General features: G+C 41.7%; 1 protein-coding gene across 5 annotated transcripts in view; it reads left to right on the top strand.

Moving 5' to 3' along the window:
- LOC142496672 (uncharacterized protein CXorf65-like) overlaps positions 1-21,929 on the top strand; it is a 41,516-nt gene that overhangs the window by 12,029 nt on the left and 7,558 nt on the right. For 3 of the 5 annotated variants that reach the window (XM_075603391.1, XM_075603393.1, XM_075603395.1), the window contains exons 3-4: positions 4,203-4,316; positions 6,266-6,382. In XM_075603391.1, coding sequence (XP_075459506.1) covers positions 4,203-4,316; positions 6,266-6,382 — 231 coding nt within the window. Of the gene's footprint in view, positions 1-1,513; positions 2,852-4,202; positions 4,317-6,265; positions 6,383-21,929 lie in introns of those variants that run through there. The other 2 variants (XM_075603392.1, XM_075603396.1) reach the window with 2 other exon arrangements.

Consider the following 21,929-nt stretch of genomic DNA (forward strand, 5'->3'; position numbering starts at 1 on the left):
TCACTACAATTGCTCTCCTCATGAAGGACTGTGACAAATTTCAAATAGACAATGGTCTGCTATACAGTGTGGCCCCCTACCATAACCATCCAGATGGGGAGACAGCTTGTGCTCCCAAGAAAACTACAATATATGATGCTAAGGTCGTTGCATGATGACCATGGACATTTGTGAGTGGACAAAATGTTCAGACTCCTAAGAGACCGGTTCTACTGGCCGAAAATTAGAGAATCTGTGGAGCAACATTTCCGAAAAATGCTTGAGGTGCATTCAGAGAAAAACAGGGCCTTCACGGCAAGCCTCAATGGGTCATCTGAAAAGTTTTGGTCCCATAGACCTATTGTGTATGGATTTTCTGTGTATAGAGCCAGACTCCAAAGGCATTGGAAACGTGTTATTGGTAACCGATCATTATACCAGATACAGTATGCGTAGGCCTTCCCCACTAAAGACGAAAAAGCCATAACTGTGGCTAAAGTGTTCTGGGAAAGGTACTTTATTCATTACGGATTGCCTAACAGGATGCATTCTGACCAGGGCTGCAACTTTGAGAGCAGACTCATCAAAGAACTATTGATATTGCTACAGATCGAGAAATCTCGGATGACCCCTTACCACCCTGAAGGTGATACCTTACCCGAACGGTTCAATCGGACTCTGCTTGATATGCTGGGTACATTACGAGACACCGAAAAGGCCAGTTAGAGCAAGCATGTAGAACACCTATTGCATGCCTACAATTGCACCCGGCATGAGTCCACTGGTTTCTCCCCATATTTTATGATGTTTGGTAGAGAAGAAGGCTACTGGTGGACATACGACTGGGAATCTCAACTGATGGCGTGCCCAATGTGGCACACTGCAAATACATTAAGAGCCTAAAAGCCAATCTCCACAGAGCGAATCAGTTAGCTGAAAGGACCACTGCTAAATTGAATTAAAATAACAAAAGATGATATGACTGTAAGGTGCATGTCATGATAGCTTGCAGGGTTATAATATACGCCAAATAACTGGGTTGAATTGAATACGACTGCGATATAATAAAGAGATTGTATTCCTTAAAAATAAGTGGACACACAATAGTGGACAAATAACAAATGGAATATATACACTTACTTAGGGAAGAGACAATGAAATAACCAGGATTCCGGTTAGCAGTTCATCAGGCATCAGGTATCAATCAGGTAAAATCAATCCTGACTAATGGTGTGTATTATGGCACTTCATGTAAAAGGCCATGTCCTGCTTTCTCTCCACCCTGTCTACACAAACTGGGGGTATTAGCCTTTGATCAGTGGCCTTTGTGTAGACATACTGTCACCCCCTGACCAATAACATACTGTATGGGCCAGTAGTTTTCGCGGGCTTTACACTAGGCATAAAATACAGCTAACTGGGAGTCCTGTATACCGAATAAAGGATTCAGAAGGTAGGATAAAGGTTTTGCATAGGAACCATTTACTGCCTATTCCTCAAATTGCTGAGACTGATCATTCAGATCCCTCCACAGATATGCAAGCCGAGGATATGGAACATGCCAAAGAGGATCAAACTTCCAATGAAGAAGGGTCTGATCCTGGTTCTAGCAATCCCATACCTACACCATCTGGTGTGACCAACAGGCCTCTAAATCCTAGGAGTCCACTGTTCCCCCCAAAAAGTGACAATGAGACTCGCTCTATGAGAGGGCCAGGGCCTCAAGCCGCTGGAAACCTCTCAAACCAAGAAGGTGAAGAGTTCTCAGGATTAATAAATAGGCCGGTTCAAGAATTAAGGAAAAGCCAAAGAATCACTTGGCCCCCAATTAGAATGACTTATGACTCAATAGGGAAACCCAACTACGAGTTTCAGCAGTCGTCCGGGGACAGGTTTGCTTTCATAATGTCTGAACTGACAGAAGTATATAATGCCATTTAAGACTGTTGTGTTATAAAGTTGAGTATGTTGTTTATGCAATGTGTTATTTTTTCCATTATATAAATTTGTTTCGCTGTAGTTTCCCATGCAAGGACAATGAGGTCTTTCGCTGGGGAGAGGATGTAGGACGGTAGTCCTCCGCACCTCTATGGGGAGTTGATGCAGCTCCTCTGACTCTTAAATGGTGGTGCGGCATCGATGTTGGCACTCCCAAAGGACTAGAGAGAGAGAATATCCCCTGGAGAAACAAAATATCCTATTGAGACTGGAGACCACATGTCAGTACTGCTGGAGACCGCGGAGTGGATAGGTTGTGCCCAGGGAGCCAGTTAGGCTGCCCAGGCGTAGTACAGTGACACCCCACAGGCCTCAGTTAGTCCCCCATCCCCAGTACCAGAGTATAGCAGGGCTGGCCCATAGGCAGGGACTTGCCTCAGTAGATTGCACTGTGGAAGAACCACGGAGCGGAGCCAACTGCAAGAAAGGAATCCTTCAGGACGGCAAGATCTACACGTGGCAGCTGGAAATAAGGAGGGAAGAGAATTGTTTTTGGAGGCCCCTGCATTGCGTGACACAGATTCGGACTAGGGAGACATAGCTACATACCCTTATCCAAGGAAGATGTCAACTTGCACCACCAGTACAAGAGGAAGGGTAGCGTGCCCTCACATACATATTGGGTATAACTCTGGGTGGACATCTGGCTGTAATACTGTAGGTGCCTCAGGGATATAGTGCCAGAAGGATACAAAGGGTGTACATTATTGTTGGTATATGTTATATGTATTCTGTTGCCCCTGTTAGTATTACTGTACTGTGTTATGCATGTGTATTTGCTGGAACAGAGTTTTGCTTATCACTGTCATGTCTTGTGGTTATTTGAAGTATCTGTTCCCGTGAGGAGCCATCCCGCCTAAGCTAGGATCCCCTATGGGTGGTGGTGCTGCAACCTGCACCCCTAAGCTCCCTATGAGCATAGGCTCAGGCCTTCTGTGAGCCTGCAGGTTAGCACCATAACGTACGTAGCATGCAAATCTCCCTTAGGAGGGGGGGGGGAGGTGTTACATTACTTTTGCATATTATTAGCCTTGTGAATACCCGTTAATAAGGAGGAAAATAAGGTCTGTTACCTAATTAGGTAAGATAACATTATTTAACCTTATTTAGCGACCTTCTGAAAATCTACCCCTAAGTTCCATATTTACTGTGCTGTGAAGCGGTTTTCCCTAAAGAGTTTACTCCCATTCATCTGAATGTAGCTGAACGTTTCTCCAGAACTGGGAATCCGCTTCACAGCATGGTGAGGAGCTGTGGTAATCAGTAACCACAGTTGAATGACACAGATTTGAATTTATTGTACTCAAAATTGCAATGTACGCATCTAAACTGCAGAATTAACAGACAACCTTGAACTGCAGACAACACCTAATATTTCTGCAGAAGAACATGCTGTAGGCATTTATGACTGTTTACAATGAGGATTAATCAAGCGAGCATTTCTTTACACTATAGAGCACTTTCTTTCGCTTTTTTTTGTTTTATTGTATAAGCATTTTATCATAGTTACATAGACAAAAATCCACCGGGGCACAGAGAAGAAAGAAATCCCTTAGTTGGTGCACCACAGATATACAGTAAGAGTAATGAAGAGCTGTGTATTGGAGCAGCAGGGTACTGCTTAGCAGGGCCTATGTGATGGTCTAGCCCTCACTGTTTGGGTTCGTTAAGTTGGTTAGTTAAAATATACAACTTTTAATGCGTTTGTTAAAATAGGCATACAGGTGATATAAATAATAATACACATAATTCAGTGGTTAGATTCACTGTAAAAGGGTTAATGTACCTGTTTAACCACAGTATGACTGTTACAGTGTAACTAGTGTTAGATCTTCTTTGTAAATTGATATATGCACAAAAATTAAATAAAGAGTCTAGCTAAATGTCTATGTGTCATAGACTAGTTTTATCTTTTGAAGTCCTGGTGAACCCTAGTTACTTTTAGATACTATCTGCAGAGGTTGTGTGTGATCCCTATGGAATAAAACCCACACAATTGGCGGAGATATCTGCCAAAAGGAGACTGGTGCTTAATGTAGCAGAGGGTTCTCAGAAATCTCTGATCTATTGTATGAGCCTAGAGTAAAAGGCATGGATACTATCATGTTAGAAGTTCCGAGCACAAGTGGTAGTGTGCACAGGTGGTATAGTTGGACTCACTTGCGATCCTGATTGCAGTATGTATTGACACATATGTTTACTGCATACCCCATGCATGCTTGCAGTAGTGAATACACTACTTTCTGTTTCAGACAATGAAGAGATCCTTTTCAACAGCCATTGCAAAGTGCAGCTGCTTTTAGAGAGCATCAAAAACTCCTGTCACTGTGAAAATGAAGGTACATGACAAAAGCCAATAGTTACCTTAAGAGGGTGCATGTGCAGGAATAAATTAGATGTACCACTTACAGTATGATTAGTTATATTTTTATTAAATAGTAATACATGACTATTCATTTCTATTTTAATAAGTTAGTAGCTGTAAGAATAATACATTTAATAACTATAACAGTAATAACTTTGTTAATTTCATCATCAAATCTCAAACCACAAGGGATTTTTTTTTTAAAATGAGGACATATTAGTCCAGGAATCCATTGATAAAAGGTTCAGATTTTGTTCTGATAAAATTGTGCATTACATAGGAGTTGTAGAGCAGGAGAGCGCAAACTTTTTAAGCTGCGCCCCCCTGCCAGGACCCCCTCCTGTCTCGCGCCCCCTCTCCTACCTTCCATATGCGTCAAATGACGCTCTGGGGTCAATTGACGTCACGTCACGTGACCCGCACCCGCGCCATATTCCACATGACCCACATACACTGGCGACACACTTTATTCGAGCTTGGCTAGTCCCACGAATTCGGGTATACCCGGGTGTATTGAGGTTTGTGACTGTTTTCTGCCCGAGTGCATTGGGTTATTTTCCAGGCAGGGATTGAAGCATTTTATTCCCGCTGGCTGCAATACTGCACAGTATATATATATATACTGCATTACAATTCATGAATTTATGCCATCTGGTAGACACGCGAAGCATTGCAGCCTATTAAATCCTAATCATTATCATTTAACAGATCAGCCGCCTGTCAGCCAGGCATGAACCCAGGCTGGGAAGGCAAACGCAACGGGGCTTGTCAGAGGTGAGGAGCGGCGCATTCCAGGTATCTGCCAGGTACATACTGGGTATTTGCTCGAATAAAGTGTGTCGGTGCAGTACCCTCTATTCTAGTCCCTTCCATGTTCCCCTTAACCCCAATAAACACAGACACCTTAAAGTTGGGTTTAAATGTCCACAATCTTTTATTTAACCAGAAACCTTCTTGGTCCTGGCCAGCAAGTAGTCCCAAACATTTGTACCTGATCACGCTCCCCGCCTGTCCTGACCCAGTGACCACTCTCAGTTCATGACCCTAGTAAATAAAAATACCACTTGTGGTGCATTTGCATGTCTCAGGCAGATCTACAATCCTGTCTTTTCCCATTATCACTAACAAACAGTGCTTCTACTGCAGCCATGGATTCTGGGTAATGACATGCAAATGACCACAGTGGGTAACTCTTTACTTCTCATGAGCCTCATTCCTATGAGCCGAAATACACAGCTTCTCAGCACAGCCTCGGTCTAAGAAATGCACAGCCAGTAAAACCTAATCACAGACAGCTGTTTTGACCCGTTGGGTCTAATCAGTGTGAGGTTGGTTGCAGGCTATGCAACGGGAAGATTGTACGGTGGTTTAATCAGAAATAATAAAAGTTATGGTGGGTAAAAAAAGTGACAATACCCCCCCCCCCCCCCACTATACAGTGTACAGATGTGTCTCTCTCTGTGTGTCTCTGTCTCTCGCTATCTCTCTTGCTCCCCTCAATTAGGCCTCTCCCTCCAGGGCCCCTCTGGCAAGGGTCATGTCACCCCTCCTGCATTGGTCAGGGTTATCTGGTCTGTAAGTGTAAAATTACACAAAATACACAATGCTCATTGAATGTATCCCAATAGTTAAAACAAAGTTAATATAAGTTAGAATACGATCCTGCCAGGATTTGAAGATGTCCACTTTAGGTCAAAGTACCTTTAAATATTGTGCTGCTTCTCCCGATATTGTATTATCACAGCATATAATGTGTAAAATAAAATAACTTTGTCTAACTTCAAGAGACAATACTAGATGCAGGGCTTCCAACTGGGGAGAGTTGGTGCCCCATGTTACATGCTGGACCCAGCTTCTGGAAGAGGGTCGAACTTCCAGCATGATGCTAGAAGTTTGGCGGCCCTGACTACATGTATATTTCAGGTGAGGTTGAGCTGGCAGATGAGAGTGGACAGGTGAAAAACTTACTGGAGAATCAGCAGCGATATGCATCAGAACTTCTCAATGAGAGGGAGACCTGTGTCCTCCTTGGTGTTACCAGTAAGTATGTGCACTATAGGTTTAAGTTCAAACAGTAGTAGCATAGTTTCAGTGCAAGGAATGATCTGGAGACTTCTGAAGCTTTAAAACCAGAGACAGAACATGCTTACAACGTGCTGTAAGACCTTGAGCCACTGCATGGCAGACCACATCAAGGGTCCTAACACTAATATAGATTCTTAATAACCTGTGCATTACCAGGAAGAATGATTTATAATAAATCTGTCAAAATTAGTTGCATAGTTCTAAGTCTGATTGAAGCTTTTATTAACCTGTACATTACCAGGAAAAGCACTCTGTATTAGATTTGTCGTGAAAGAAATCACGAAGGAGCACCTTCCACACCCATGGGAACTTGCATCCAGTCTGATTGCGACAAATCTAATACAGAGTGCTTTTTTTGGTATTATACAGGTTAATAAGAGCTTCAATCAGACTTAGAACTATGCAACTAATTTTGACAGATTTATTATAAATCATTCTTCCTTGTAATGTACAGGTTATTAAGAATCTATTTTAGTGTTAGGACCCTTGAGATGTGGTCTGCCGTGCAGTGGCTCAGGGGCTTACAACACTTTGGCCAAAATGTTAAACTAAAAGACCATTTTATTCAAAAGATATCTATATCTATATATTTAGACACAGTACCGTGTATTAGTGTCATTGGATGTAGCACTGAGCTCTGTCTGTGTTTCATGTTCTGTCTCTGGTTATAAATATATATTGCCATGCTCAGTAGCACTCCTTTTTGACACTTATACGCATATATATATATATATATATATATATATATATATATATATATATATATGTTGTGGTTATTTTGGGGGTTTAATATGAGCTTATAGGGGTCCTGTATGACTTCTGAAGCTAACTGATCGCACAGCCACACGAATCCAGCACCCTGAAAAGGCAATGCATTTTTAGTAGCTAATAATAGAGACGCTGATGTAAACTCTCTAAGGAATTAGGCAGGGAGTTTTACGCAATGAAGAAGTTATCTAGTAATAGAAAGCAATCCATAAAAAGCAACCGGTTCTTTTTTAAGTGAAACATCTTTCATGGCTGTGCCATCCAAAAATATCTGATAAGGAAAAAACCTGAAAATGGTCCAGGAAAAAATAACGGAACTGACTGATATGTGCAGCAGCATTAAACACAAACGTACACATGTACAGTACACACGCACACACACGTGATGTGAGATGCAGAGGGGTGGGGGTGATGTGAGATGTAGGGGGGAGAGGGTGATGTGAGGTGCAGGAGGGAGAGGGTGATGTGAGATGCAGGAGGGAGAGGGTGATGTGAGAAGCAGCGGGGAGAGGGTGATGTGAGGTGCAGGGGGAGAGGGTGGTGTGAGGTGCAGGGGGGAGAGGCTAATGTGAGGTGCAAGGGGGAGAGGGTGATGTGAGGTGCAGGGGGGAGGGGGTGATGTGAGGTGCATGGGGGAGAGGGTGATGGGAGGTGCAGGGGGAGAGGGGGATGGGAGGTGCAGGGGGAGAGGGTGATGTGAGGTGCAGGGGGGAGAGGGTGATGTGAGGTGCAGGGGGGAGAGGGTGATGTGAGGTGCAGGGGGGAGAGGGTGATGGGAGGTGCAGGGGGAGAGGGTGATGTGAGGTGCAGGGGGGAGAGGGTGATGTGAGGTGCAGGGGGTAGTGGGTGATGTGAGGTGCAGGGGGGTAGAGGGTGATGTGAGGTGCAGGGGGTAGAGGTTGATGGGGGGTGCAGGAGGGGTAGAGGGTGATGTGAGGTGCAGGGGGGAGAGGGTGATGTGAGGTGCAGGGGGAGAGGGTGATGTGAGAAGCAAGGGGGGAGAGGGTGATGTGAGGTGCAGGGGGGAGAGGGTGATGGGAGGTGCAGGGGGTAGAGGATGATGGGAGGTGTGATGTGGAGGTGGAGTATTATTTGTGTGGGTGAGGAGAAATGGGGGTGTGAGAGATAGAGGGGGAGTCTCTCAAAGATCGCTGAACCTGGGGTGGGGGGGCAATGTAAACTGTTGTCCTGGGCCCCAGAAAAGCAGTCTACGGCCCTGTCTGGTATGACCACACACACACACACACACACACACACATAAATACATACATATGTAACGGTGATTCCCCTGTTTCCAGGTGTGTAGTAGTGCCAAGTACCTGTTGGCTCACAGAAGCTCTGAGGTTCTGTCGTTGTTCTTGGGGAAAACAGGACAGGCTTTAGGGGTGATAGCTTGTTCTTTCTCACTCTTGGTTCAGCGCCTATATCTCTCGCAGGTTCCAGGAGTACTGGAGGCAATCCCTGCGGGAGAACTCTCTGATACTCCCCTCGATAGATTGTAGACTCAGGCAGGAGTATCTTTTATAAACAGGAACAGATTTTATTTTCCAACAGCATACACGGCATACTCTGCATACTCTGGGTTCCAGCCTTGTGATGGTCCCTAGACTCAACCCCCAAGCATGGGCCCCAAAGGTTGGTCCTTGCTCTTCCCCTACTCCCTGATGGAGCAGGAGGTATGGTCCTCACTCCCATTGTAATACATGGGTTTCGGCTGTCCTGTATATTTTTATTTTAAGCGTAGTGGGCACATAGCATTACATTGTATATATTGTTATACTTTAATAAAATGCAACACATTGCAAATGCACTGTGACTCTTTTCTTGTGTAATACAGTATCACAGTTTATAGTGTTCACATTTGTACCATGGCTCAGGGGATTTTGCTGTTTGCATAGACTAAACAAAGCCATCCCCTTTTCCCACTTTGCTTCTATCAAGCGTTAATGACGCCCCTGGGCTGCCAAAGACTTCTTTTTATTCATTCTGTCTTTGCCTCATATATAGACTATATTGCCCTCCCTTAGTGTCCATTTTGTATCTTGTGACACGCATACCCTTAGCATTCCATGCCCACGCAAGTGCGAATAGACAAACCACACAGGCCCTGAAGCCGGTACTGCATTTGAGGAAGTGACTTGGTGTAAAATTCAATAATTAAGAAAACATTTTAAGAAATGTTAATCATAGTGGGCACATAGATAATTACTGTATAATAAGAAAATGCATATACATTATTTACAGACTTTTATACTAGGGACATTTCCTGAATCAAGGGATGGCTGTAATTCACAAATGTAAAAAGTCAAGTTTTTAGGGGAATAACTGGTGGGTTACATTTCAATAACATTACATACAGTATGATATTATGGGCCCCCTATGAGTTACGGCCCTGAAGAAGATAGCTACAATGGTGCGGAGTCATGCGTTTCAATATTAATCTTACCTACTATAGCGCTCTGGCTGGGGACATCAAGCAGAGCAGAGCGCTCTGCCTTAGGAACCTTTACACTGTCCTTCTGACCTTGCATAGTGGTTTATTTGTGGTATTTCAAGGTTCAGACCACACACTATATGGTAGACGTTTTAGACAGGTACTTGTCCGGCTATATTATATCAGCAGTGATATGATGTTACGATCAACGCTGATGTAGGAGAATTCAATCAATTAAGACAATTACTTTGATCCACACGCACTGAAGTAGGAGTGTGCCACTAATCAAGTTGTTTATGTAGGATTCATAAGCATACAAGCACAGTAAATCGAACCTCTGCATTAGACATCTGCACTGATATGAAATACATGATCACTGTGGATGCTTGAGTGTGCCGGTGCCACAAATTAAGCTGTTCACCTGGGCTCCAAAAATGATAAAGACACAGTTAACCGAACCTCTGCAATAGACATCAGCACTGATATGAACTACATGATCAGTGTGGATGCATGAGTGTTAGATAAATAAAGCGACAGCTTCTGCTCAGCTAAATGGTTATAATTCATTGTTGGTAAGAGGGGTGCATGCTGGGATAGGAGATAATGGTAGAAAAAAGAAAAGTAATCCCTATAATGCTTGCACTCAGCCTCTTAGACAGAACCTTATTTTTTCTAAAAGAGGTGAGAATTCACCTCCACTAATATGTATTTTTATTATTGGATTTGCACAATTTTATATCTTAAAACCTATATTAAAATGAGCGTGTCAAATTAGTCCTGTGTATAAATGAGACTAATTTGACAGTATTGCCTATCGTAATTTACAGGGTGTATCATAGTTCTCATACGCATTAGTGAAATAAAGGTGTACTAAATTTAAAGAAATTGTGTAATGCCAGTCGTGAATCCCCAAACTTAAATGCGTAAAGTGCACTATAAGGGTACAGCCATATATATCATTGTGTATGTTTAGTGATAAATTGTGATGTATATTGTTAATAAAGTGATTGCAACCTTGCGTCCTTGTGATTACGATGCGTATGATTAATCTTTTCTTTGTTTCGCTTCCTAATAAAATATATATAGAGCGAAGAGATATATATTCCCTTGTTTTTAGATCTTAGTATCTATATCAATCAAAGGTACTTAGTTAGTACAGGGTATATTCATTTGAACAGCTTCTGATGGTCTGCTACATGCACACATGGTAATCGCATGTGCCCATAAGGCACTTAAACAGAATATTTTAATCCCTTTAGCAAGTGCTTTGTGTTCTCCTCAGACTGCGCTGCTCTGTGTTTTAATGCACACAAAGTGTCTTTGTATACTGCAGGTTCTTAGCATCTGTGGTATCCTATTTTCCTTGAGTGTCCAAAACGATGTTAAGTCCAAAGAAATACTGCAGTGTCCAATGACGGTGATCCGGTGGTTAGACAGCAGACTCCACAGCAGCAATCGTGGTATTATGCAGGGAAGATAAAGAGAGAAATCATAGCGTGACACTGCATATGAAAAACATATAACTCACACATACAAGACTTACACCACTAACAACACTGACAGAAAGGCTGACAATAAAACAGAGATATTTATTAGAACAATAACTAAAAAGGATAATGAACTCAGGAGCAGGTCTAGGATCCGGTGTGTAAAACCGAAATCCTACTTACAGCAATTCCAAAATGTTCAAGCAGTTTGATCAAGAGGTGCAGTCCGGTTTCAGCTTTGCTCAGGCGCGTGTTGCTTCTGTAATGGCCGCCGGCGCTTTCTCTGCTCACTCTCGGGCTTGGCGTCCCTGCAGGCCAACCCTCGAGAGATTTTTCGTCTGCGCTGACGTCACTCGCTGGGTGGAGCTGTTCGCCGCCGCTTGCTCCTCGCTGCACGGCTCTGCTGTCCACTAGAACTGGGAATGGATGCTGGGGTCTGCTCCTTTCAGTGTTCACTCTCCAAATGATCTCTAAAACACCAAACGCGTTTCGTGCGCATGCGCACTTCTTCAGGGGAAGGTTAGCACAGTCCGAGCTATCCTTATGTAGCAGCAGGTGGGACACAATTGGTGGAGATAAATAGTCTCTTACATTGATCATATGACAATTGTGATTGGTTATTCGTCCTGTCACTCATGGCTGTGCTAAACAAATGGCAGCCTAACATACACATAGACAACAAGTAAAACAAAACTCTCTACAAACATATAACATATGCACTTTATCCTGACAATCAGGGTGTAAATTGAATCATAATTCATTCACAACTTCTAGATGTTTACCTATCCACTATTCATGTTACACAGTTTTGCACCAATACTGCATATAATATGTATAAATTAACCAAAGATGCAGTTAATTCCTGTATCTATATGTTAATGTCTTATATTAAACAAGTATTAAAAATGCTAATGGTTGACTGATAAAAATTCATTAAAAAATGTTTTATAAAAAAGGTTTTCTAGGTTATTAAATACTTTACAAATATACACTCAATGTGACAAAACCCTTGATACAGTTATTGTTATTTTATAAATATAAAACTTATTAAAATGTTTTTTAAAAATTTTAAAGAATTTTTTATATATAAAAAAGGAACAACTATTATTTAAGAAAGACACCCAGGTCGAAGTCTATGTTAAGTCCATTCGGAGAGAGGGTTTTCAGCTCATAGATCCAGTAAGCTTCACGCCTACTGATCTGTTGTAGCTGATCCCCCCCTCTCCAATGTACTTGTGTACTCTCTATAGCCTGACATTTCAGCCCAACAGGACTTTTGTTATAATGCACGCTGAAATGGTGCGAAACACTGTGTGTGGCTAAACCTCGTCTAATGTTGTAAATGTGCTCGTATATTCTTCTTTGATAGCACCTGCCTGTCCTACCCACATATTGTAGACCACAAGGGCACTGCAATAAATAAATCACAAAAGTGGAGTGGCAATTTATAAATGTTTTTATAGTATAGATTTTATCTGTTACATTAGATTTAAATGTTTTCATATTGTTACTGAAAGTACAAGCTGTACATTTAATGCATGTATAAAAGCCCTTATTTTTACTTACTTTTGTTAATTTGGAATTGTCAAGAGGGCAACTAGGAGCTAGACGTGTTTTTATATTTGCTGCTTTTGTGAAATTTTTTTTCGGTTTCTCTGGAAGGCATTTGGACAGTACGTCGTCACAAAGGAGCATAGGCCAATGTTTATTAAAAATATGCCTAATCCTTGGCGCCATCTCATTATACTGGGTGACAAATGCCACCCCGTTGGTATGTTCCAATTGTTTTTTGCTGTTATATTCTAGCAGAGTGTTACGTTCAATTTTATCTACCTGTAGAGATGCTTCCTCAAGTAATTCCTCCGGATAGCCTCTATCTCTAAACTTATTCTTCAGCTCATCTGCCTGGAGCGCATACTCCCCAGAATCTGAACAGTTGCGCTTCAGATGGGTGAGCTGACCCCTAGGGATATTCCGGATCCAACTTGGGTTGTGCTGGCTGTCTGCCCTAAGGTAATTATTAGCCTGCACTGGCTTAAAGAATGTTTTAGTCTCTATTTTGTTATCTGAGATATATATGCCAAGGTCCAAAAATTCTATATGCTCCTTATTATAGTTAAAAGTGAACTTTAGATTCCTATCGTTTGAATTTAGATACTCAAAGAACAACTCCAATTGCTCCTGGCTCCCTGACCATACAAAAATGATATCATCTATGAAACGGCGCCAGAGCACAAGGTGAGCCCCAAATGGACAATTGTTCCAAATAAAATCTTTTTCCCAACTGTCCATAAATAGATTCGCATAGCTTGGGGCAAACCTTGTGCCCATCGCCGTTCCACAGGTCTTTAAAAAAAACTGTGAATTAAATTGAAAATAATTGTGCGTTAAAATAAAATTTATACTATCAACTAAAAATGTTTTAAGTGCTGGTGATGTAGTGACGTCCAATTCTAACCTGCGTGATACTGCCTGACAGCCTTTGACATGATTGATGGTAGTGTACAATGAGGTGACATCCGCTGTCACCCAAATGTACTCAGGCTTCCATTCTAGATCTCTAAGTATCTGGAGGACATGTGTGTGTCACGCAGGTAGGACTGGACCTGATGTACCAAAGGTTGAAGGTGATGGTCTATAAATAAAGATAAATTTGAAGTCAGTGATCCAATACCTGAAATGATAGGTCTGCCAGGGGGTTGTGTAGTGCTCTTGTGTATTTTTGGGATGAAATAAAAAATAGGGGTACGTGAAAATTGTACATCCAAAAAATCTAATTCTTGTTGTGTTATAGCTCCATCATTGAGACCTTTATTTAGCAAAGTAGTCAGCTGGATTTCAAATTGTTTAAGGGGATTACTTGAAAGGGGGAGGTATGTGTCTGTATCACCAAGCAGTCTCATAGACTCCTGGAGATAATACTCAATGTCCATTACTACTATACCTCCCCCTTTGTCAGCAGGTTTTATAACTATCCTCTTATTATCCTCCAATTGTTTTAAGGCTAGTTTTTCGTTGGTGTTGAAATTGTCTCTATGAATTTTATATGTCCTACTTGACACTTCCAATTCCCTGGTTACTATCTCCACAAAGGAGTTGACCAGATGTCCTTGGGCAAATTTTGGATAAAAAGTGGACTTTACTTTAAAATTGCTATGTGGTATCGTTGAATCCACATTTAAAGACTTCTGATTTGATCGACTGGTAACTGCATCCTTTAAAAAATATTTTTTTAGTGCTAGTTTTCGTGCAAACTTGTGAACATCAATGTGGATATTGAAGCTGTTGGGGCCGCATATTGGTGCAAATGTAAGACCCTTACCTAACACCCGTTTTTCTACGGGAGTTAGGATGTGTCGACTAAGGTTAAAAATATTTTTATATGTCTTACTATTGCTTAACCTAGATTTTTTGGATGTACAATTTTCACGTACCCCTATTTTTTATTTCATCCCAAAAATACACAAGAGCACTACACAACCCCCTGGCAGACCTATCATTTCAGGTATTGGATCACTGACTTCAAATTTATCTTTATTTATAGACCATCACCTTCAACCTTTGGTACATCAGGTCCAGTCCTACCTGCGTGACACAACACATGTCCTCCAGATACTTAGAGATCTAGAATGGAAGCCTGAGTACATTTGGGTGACAGCGGATGTCACCTCACTGTACACTACCATCAATCATGTCAAAGGTTGTCAGGCAGTATCACGCAGGTTAGAATTGGACGTCACTACATCACCAGCACTTAAAACATTTTTAGTTGATAGTATAAATTTTATTTTAACGCACAATTATTTTCAATTTAATTCACAGTTTTTTTTAAAGACCTGTGGAACGGCGATGGGCACAAGGTTTGCCCCAAGCTATGCGAATCTATTTATGGACAGTTGGGAAAAAGATTTTATTTGGAACAACTGTCCATTTGGGGCTCACCTTGTGCTCTGGCGCCGTTTCATAGATGATATCATTTTTGTATGGTCAGGGAGCCAGGAGCAATTGGAGTTGTTCTTTGAGTATCTAAATTCAAATGATAGGAATCTAAAGTTCACTTTTAACTATAATAAGGAGCATATAGAATTTTTGGACCTTGGCATATATATCTCAGATAACAAAATAGAGACTAAAACATTCTTTAAGCCAGTGCAGGCTAATAATTACCTTAGGGCAGACAGCCAGCACAACCCAAGTTGGATCCGGAATATCCCTAGGGGTCAGCTCACCCGTCTGAAGCGCAACTGTTCAGATTCTGGGGAGTATGCGCTCCAGGCAGATGAGCTGAAGAATAAGTTTAGAGATAGAGGCTATCCGGAGGAATTACTTGAGGAAGCATCTCTACAGGTAGATAAAATTGAACGTAACACTCTGCTAGAATATAACAGCAAAAAACAATTGGAACATACCAACGGGGTGGCATTTGTCACCCAGTATAATGAGATGGCGCCAAGGATTAGGCATATTTTTAATAAACATTGGCCTATGCTCCTTTGTGATGACGTACTGTCCAAATGCCTTCCAGAGAAACCGAAAAATTTTTTCACAAAAGCAGCAAATATAAAAACACGTCTAGCTCCTAGTTGCCCTCTTGACAATTCCAAATTAACAAAAGTAAGTAAAAATAAGGGCTTTTATACATGCATTAAATGTACAGCTTGTACTTTCAGTAACAATATGAAAACATTTAAATCTAATGTAACAGATAAAATCTATACTATAAAAACATTTATAAATTGCCACTCCACTTTTGTGATTTATTTATTGCAGTGCCCTTGTGGTCTACAATATGTGGGTAGGACAGGCAGGTGCTATCAAAGAAGAATATACGAGCACATTTACAACATTAGACGAGGTTTAGCCACACACAGTGTTTCGCACCATTTCAGCGTGCATCATAACAAAAGTCCTGTTGGGCTGAAATGTCAGGCTATAGAGAGTACACAAGTACATTGGAGAGGGGGGGATCAGCTACAACAGATCAGTAGGCGTGAAGCTTACTGGATCTATGAGCTGAAAACCCTCTCTCCGAATGGACTTAACATAGACTTCGACCTGGGTGTCTTTCTTAAATAATAGTTGTTCCTTTTTTATATATAAAAAATTCTTTAAAATTTTTAAAAAACATTTTAATAAGTTTTATATTTATAAAATAACAATAACTGTATCAAGGGTTTTGTCACATTGAGTGTATATTTGTAAAGTATTTAATAACCTAGAAAACCTTTTTTATAAAACATTTTTTAATGAATTTTTATCAGTCAACCATTAGCATTTTTAATACTTGTTTAATATAAGACATTAACATATAGATACAGGAATTAACTGCATCTTTGGTTAATTTATACATATTATATGCAGTATTGGTGCAAAACTGTGTAACATGAATAGTGGATAGGTAAACATCTAGAAGTTGTGAATGAATTATGATTCAATTTACACCCTGATTGTCAGGATAAAGTGCATATGTTATATGTTTGTAGAGAGTTTTGTGTTACTTGTTGTCTATGTGTATGTTAGGCTGCCATTTGTTTAGCACAGCCATGAGTGACAGGACGAATAACCAATCACAATTGTCATATGATCAATGTAAGAGACTATTTATCTCCACCAATTGTGTCCCACCTGCTGCTACATAAGGATAGCTCGGACTGTGCTAACCTTCCCCTGAAGAAGTGCGCATGCGCACGAAACGCGTTTGGTGTTTTAGAGATCATTTGGAGAGTGAACACTGAAAGGAGCAGACCCCAGCATCCATTCCCAGTTCTAGTGGACAGCAGAGCCGTGCAGCGAGGAGCAAGCGGCGGCGAACAGCTCCACCCAGCGAGTGACGTCAGCGCAGACGAAAAATCTCGCGAGGGTTGGCCTGCAGGGACGCCAAGCCCGAGAGTGAGCAGAGAAAGCGCCGGCGGCCATTACAGAAGCAACACGCGCCTGAGCAAAGCTGAAACCGGACTGCACCTCTTGATCAAACTGCTTGAACATTTTGGAATTGCTGTAAGTAGGATTTCGGTTTTACACACCGGATCCTAGACCTGCTCCTGAGTTCATTATCCTTTTTAGTTATTGTTCTAATAAATATCTCTGTTTTATTGTCAGCCTTTCTGTCAGTGTTGTTAGTGGTGTAAGTCTTGTATGTGTGAGTTATATGTTTTTCATATGCAGTGTCACGCTATGATTTCTCTCTTTATCTTCCCTGCATAATACCACGATTGCTGCTGTGGAGTCTGCTGTCTAACCACCGGATCACCGTCATTGGACACTGCAGTATTTCTTTGGACTTAACATCGTTTTGGACATTTGAGACGCCGGTCTGTATTGTCATCTCTGTGTTTTCACTAACTGTGTTTGGGTTAGGTTTTTTCCTGGCAGCCGTCCTATATTTAGTCACATATCACATTGTGTTTATATTGTGTATTATTCACTTCACTTTTATTGTTAGCGCTATTTACACCATTCTTTTTTCCTAATCCTATTTTCCTTAGTCGCAAATGTGACTTGGTTCCCACTTCTTGCTAATTTAGTATACATATATTTTGTGCTGCATATATTGGGCGTGAGCACATACAGTAGAGGAGCTGTTGGTTGTGTGGGTAATTGGAACTCACAGGGTGCTATATAAAGCACTGTGTCCTTGCTGTTCCTAATACCCTCCGCTTGTCTCCTTAGTTCTGAGAGGAGTGCGTGCAGAAACCTAACCGCTAGTGGATTCCTTCACGGTCCACATCTTAGTTACACTTGCTGTTAGATATATAGATACATAGAATTGTTCTTAGGCAAATTGGACTTGCAACCTTTGTTGCAGTCTCGCTAGTAAGGAGATGACTATGATGTCATCATCACCCGACGCACGTTTCGTTCGCTACCGGAACTTCATCGAGGGTGGTTTGAGTGTTCTGTCGATCTTAATTGAATTTATTGATCTAGAATTAGGTTGCTATATAGCACTATTGTAGAGCGTGTTTACAACTAACTTGAGCCTCATATACTATAGCCACTTTTTGATAAAATTCCTGAACCTCTACATGGTCACCTGCATCGATATGATATATAGGATCGGTGTGGGTGCACGACTGTTCTAAATACTGTATTGATGTGTGGTTATGATACCTTGCACTTCCCTTGTATAATATATACCGACTACCTGTGTATCCACGGTGCATACCCACGTTGACAACAACAGTGGATTAACATGTACAAAGGAGTGTGCTTAACGCTGACAAGCAGCGCATATACTCCTTCGGGATTTAATATATAATGCATTACGATTATATGCACTGTCAAGGTGCCCCTGATAGCACACCCATGTGTACGTTACGGATCCTGGTATGGTCACCTACACAATAAGGATCCCGGTAGCAATATGGATACACTGATGTTCAGATTAGTATACGGTCTGGAAGTTAACACACCTCCCTTATACTAGCACATATACTGAATCCAGGGCACCCACGTTAATAACATTATACTGTGGGAGAAGCCTAGCAGTCCGTCAGAAGGCGTGTTTATCTACTTGTCCCTTTTGAATCCCTTACCAGGGCTGGTCTATATTCATAGTACCTACATTGATGACTTGTCCCAGTCACCAATTTAACACTAGTGTATGATCATCAGAGCTTATACAGCACCGGAAATAGCATCACAGCCACTGGTAGCGTTGAATGATTTTAAAACCCAAAATTTTATATTTATTTGATGACATTAAAAGATTTTTAATTAATTTATAAATCATTTCAGTGATTGAGTGCTCTGAAACGAGGTTTCTTGTTCTCTGTATAATGTTTATTTGTACCTAGTGAGCACCTCGCTCAACATTAAAGCTGTAGCGGGGTTTCTGTTTGTGTTGCTATTATGGTCCTCATGCAGTAAAGTCCAATAGAAAAAAATCGCCAGGGTTTTTAAATCGCCGTTTTTTGACAGCGTTGATATCACGGTATGCAGAAATTCCTGAATACCGTTGATATCAACATTTCAACAAATGGCGAGTAGCCGGCGCCGAGATTATCTGCTCTCTGAAAAGGGCTCCCACGGGGAGTTATTTAAGCTGCAGAGAGAGAGAGAGCTGCCTCTCTGCACAAATCTCGCCGGAAATAAAAATATTTGAATTTAAATTGTATTACTAGTGTAGATGAGCAGGGGGCCTCAGGAGCAGAACTGCGTTGTTTTCAGGTCCAGGGACCCCCTGCTTACCGAGATACAGGCCCTGTTATGGGGTGCCGGTATCTCCTATGCATGTAAATTTCCCGGTCACGTGACGCGGGGCATTTACATGCATAGCAGATACCGGCACCCCATAACGGGGCCTGTATCTCGGGAAGCAAGGGGTCCCCGGACCTGAAATCAACCCCCTACTACAATACCCTAGTAATACAATTAAAATATGTAATAACCACCAACACACAACCCCTCCCCCCCGTGCCCCCACATAAAACCATTATTTTTTTTTAACACACAGGATTAATACCACAGGCTGGTGGGAGTCGTCAGGCTTTATAGGGCAACCCGGGGGGTTCCCACGGGTGTCTGGGGTCCCTCAGGTGGTCCCCACTAGGCTCCGTGCTTCATTTCCCTTTAACATGATGTCACCAAACCCACATGGCCACAGTCACATGGTACTTCAACCAATCAGATTGAGGATATAGTTCTCACAATCTGATTGGTTGTAGTAGACAATGTGACAGCAGCCATGTTTGATTTTGTGACGTCATGTTAAAGGGAAATGAAGCACAGCCATTCTGATTGGCTGGCTTCAGTCCCTTCCATGATGTCACATTAAAAAAAGGCACATGGTTTTCACAGCCAATCAGATGGTGTGGGAACAATTTGTCGCCCAAATGTGACGTCACAGGCCATATTTAAGTCTGTAACGTCTCATTTGAGCTCAAGAAGCCGCCGGGTCAACATCATACATTTAACATGGGGTTATTTGATTAACAGATGAAGATAAAGACAGAAAATAAAGAAAAACAAGAAATAATTACAGGTGAAGAAAGAAGAAGATGTAAGATTACAGAAAGGTGAATTTTGTTACTTCTCCTGGATCTTCACGGTGGATGGCGTTGTATTGTGTTTCGTGACGTGACGTCACGATATGAGAGCTTCCTGACTCCCCAGGATTCGGAGGGCCAACTCTTCTAAAGGTAAATATTGAATGTATGAACTTTTATTTTTACAGGTTTTTTGATTGGATTTTTTTTTATTTTATGTTTTTCATTGCCCATTGACTGCTAATGTATTAATCTGTGCCTGTCTATGGTACAGATGAATATAGTGGGAGCCAATGCATTTTTTGGTAAATGCATTTCTTCTATTGACTGTTTTATTTTCTATTTCTTTTTATTGTTTTAGATTAAATTGATTTGAATTGTGATGGCTTGTTATTTTCTTTTTAGAGACTGATTAGCGATATTATTTAATGATGTATTTTGGTGACTACTGGTTTTAATTAATGTGTTGCCTAGTGGTTCTATGAATGAATTGTTGTGTTGCTTACTGCTTTTAAGTATTACATTTATTTTTTGGCAAGTGGTATGATTTATGTAATTGATTGCATAGTGGTTTTAATTATTTTATTGATTGCCTAGTGGTTTTATTTAGTTAACTGCTTGGCTGGCTAGTGCTTTTAATTTTTGTTTATGGGTGTTTAGGTGCTTGTTGTATCTGTTTTATTATTGTGTATTATTGACATTCATGCTTTTGTATTAGGGTGACATTGATTGCTATAGTTGCTTATTATGCCCATATTATATGGGTATGATGTACTACTATGCCACTCAATAGGTAGAGGGTGGGTATAGTGGTCTGGGGTGGGTTGTTAACTCCTTAATTACTATAGTGGTTATTAACCGCTAAGGTGATTAAGGGGTTAGGGGCCATTAGATTGTAGTTTTTATGTATTGTTGCTGGCATTGGAGAACATGGCCCTGCAGTATGCTGACGAGGACGCCCTTCATGTTGGCAGGGGTAAATAGAACGTTTTTTATTTACTTTTTTATGCTGGCTGGCTAATGTTGTGTTTAATAATGGGCAAATAATCTATTATCCATATCTGGATAAGTTATTTTGCACATTACTGTGCTGTATGTGTTTGGTGGGGGGGTGTGTATTTATTGAAATGTAGGCCATGTTTTTTTAAATACAGGAATGGTACCGCAGGCCAGAGGTGACTCAAGCGGACCACCCGAGAACCCACAGATGCCCACGGGGATCACCCGAGGACCCCTGGACACCTGCAGGGACCAACTGAGGGCCCACACACACCCGTGGGAACCACCCGAGTGCCCCCAGACACAAGACACCCATGGGAACCACCTGAGGGCCCCCAGACACCCATGGGGACAATCCGGGGACCCCCAGACACCTGCAAGGACCATCTGGAGCCCACGGAGCCTAGCAGGGACCACCCGAAGGCCCCAAGATACCAATGGGAACCCCCCGGGGTGCCTGCGGACACCCGTGGGGACCCCTGCCAGCCTGTGGTATTAATCCTGTGTGTAAAAAAAAATGGTTTTATGTGGAGGCACAGGGGGGTGGGTTGTGTATTGTTGTTTATTAAACATTGTCAAGGTTTATTATGGCCTAGGAGGGTGGGTATTAGGGCTGTTGTGTGTATTTTTTTTGTATTGTGGGTAGTGGTGGTGAGTGAAGGGGGTATTAACCCCAAGGATGGGTGTTTAGGCCTATCGGGTGGGTAGCAGGAGGGTTTAACCCCTTCATTACCTTAGCGGTATTAACTCTATTAAGGTAATGAAGGGGTTAAGTCCACCAGCAAGCCCCCCGCAAGGCCTAAATACCCACGAAGGGCCAAATACCA

The sequence above is a fragment of the Ascaphus truei genome, chromosome 6 (genome assembly GCF_040206685.1).
Source record: "Ascaphus truei isolate aAscTru1 chromosome 6, aAscTru1.hap1, whole genome shotgun sequence".
In the NCBI taxonomy this organism is placed as follows: Eukaryota; Metazoa; Chordata; class Amphibia; order Anura; family Ascaphidae; genus Ascaphus; species Ascaphus truei.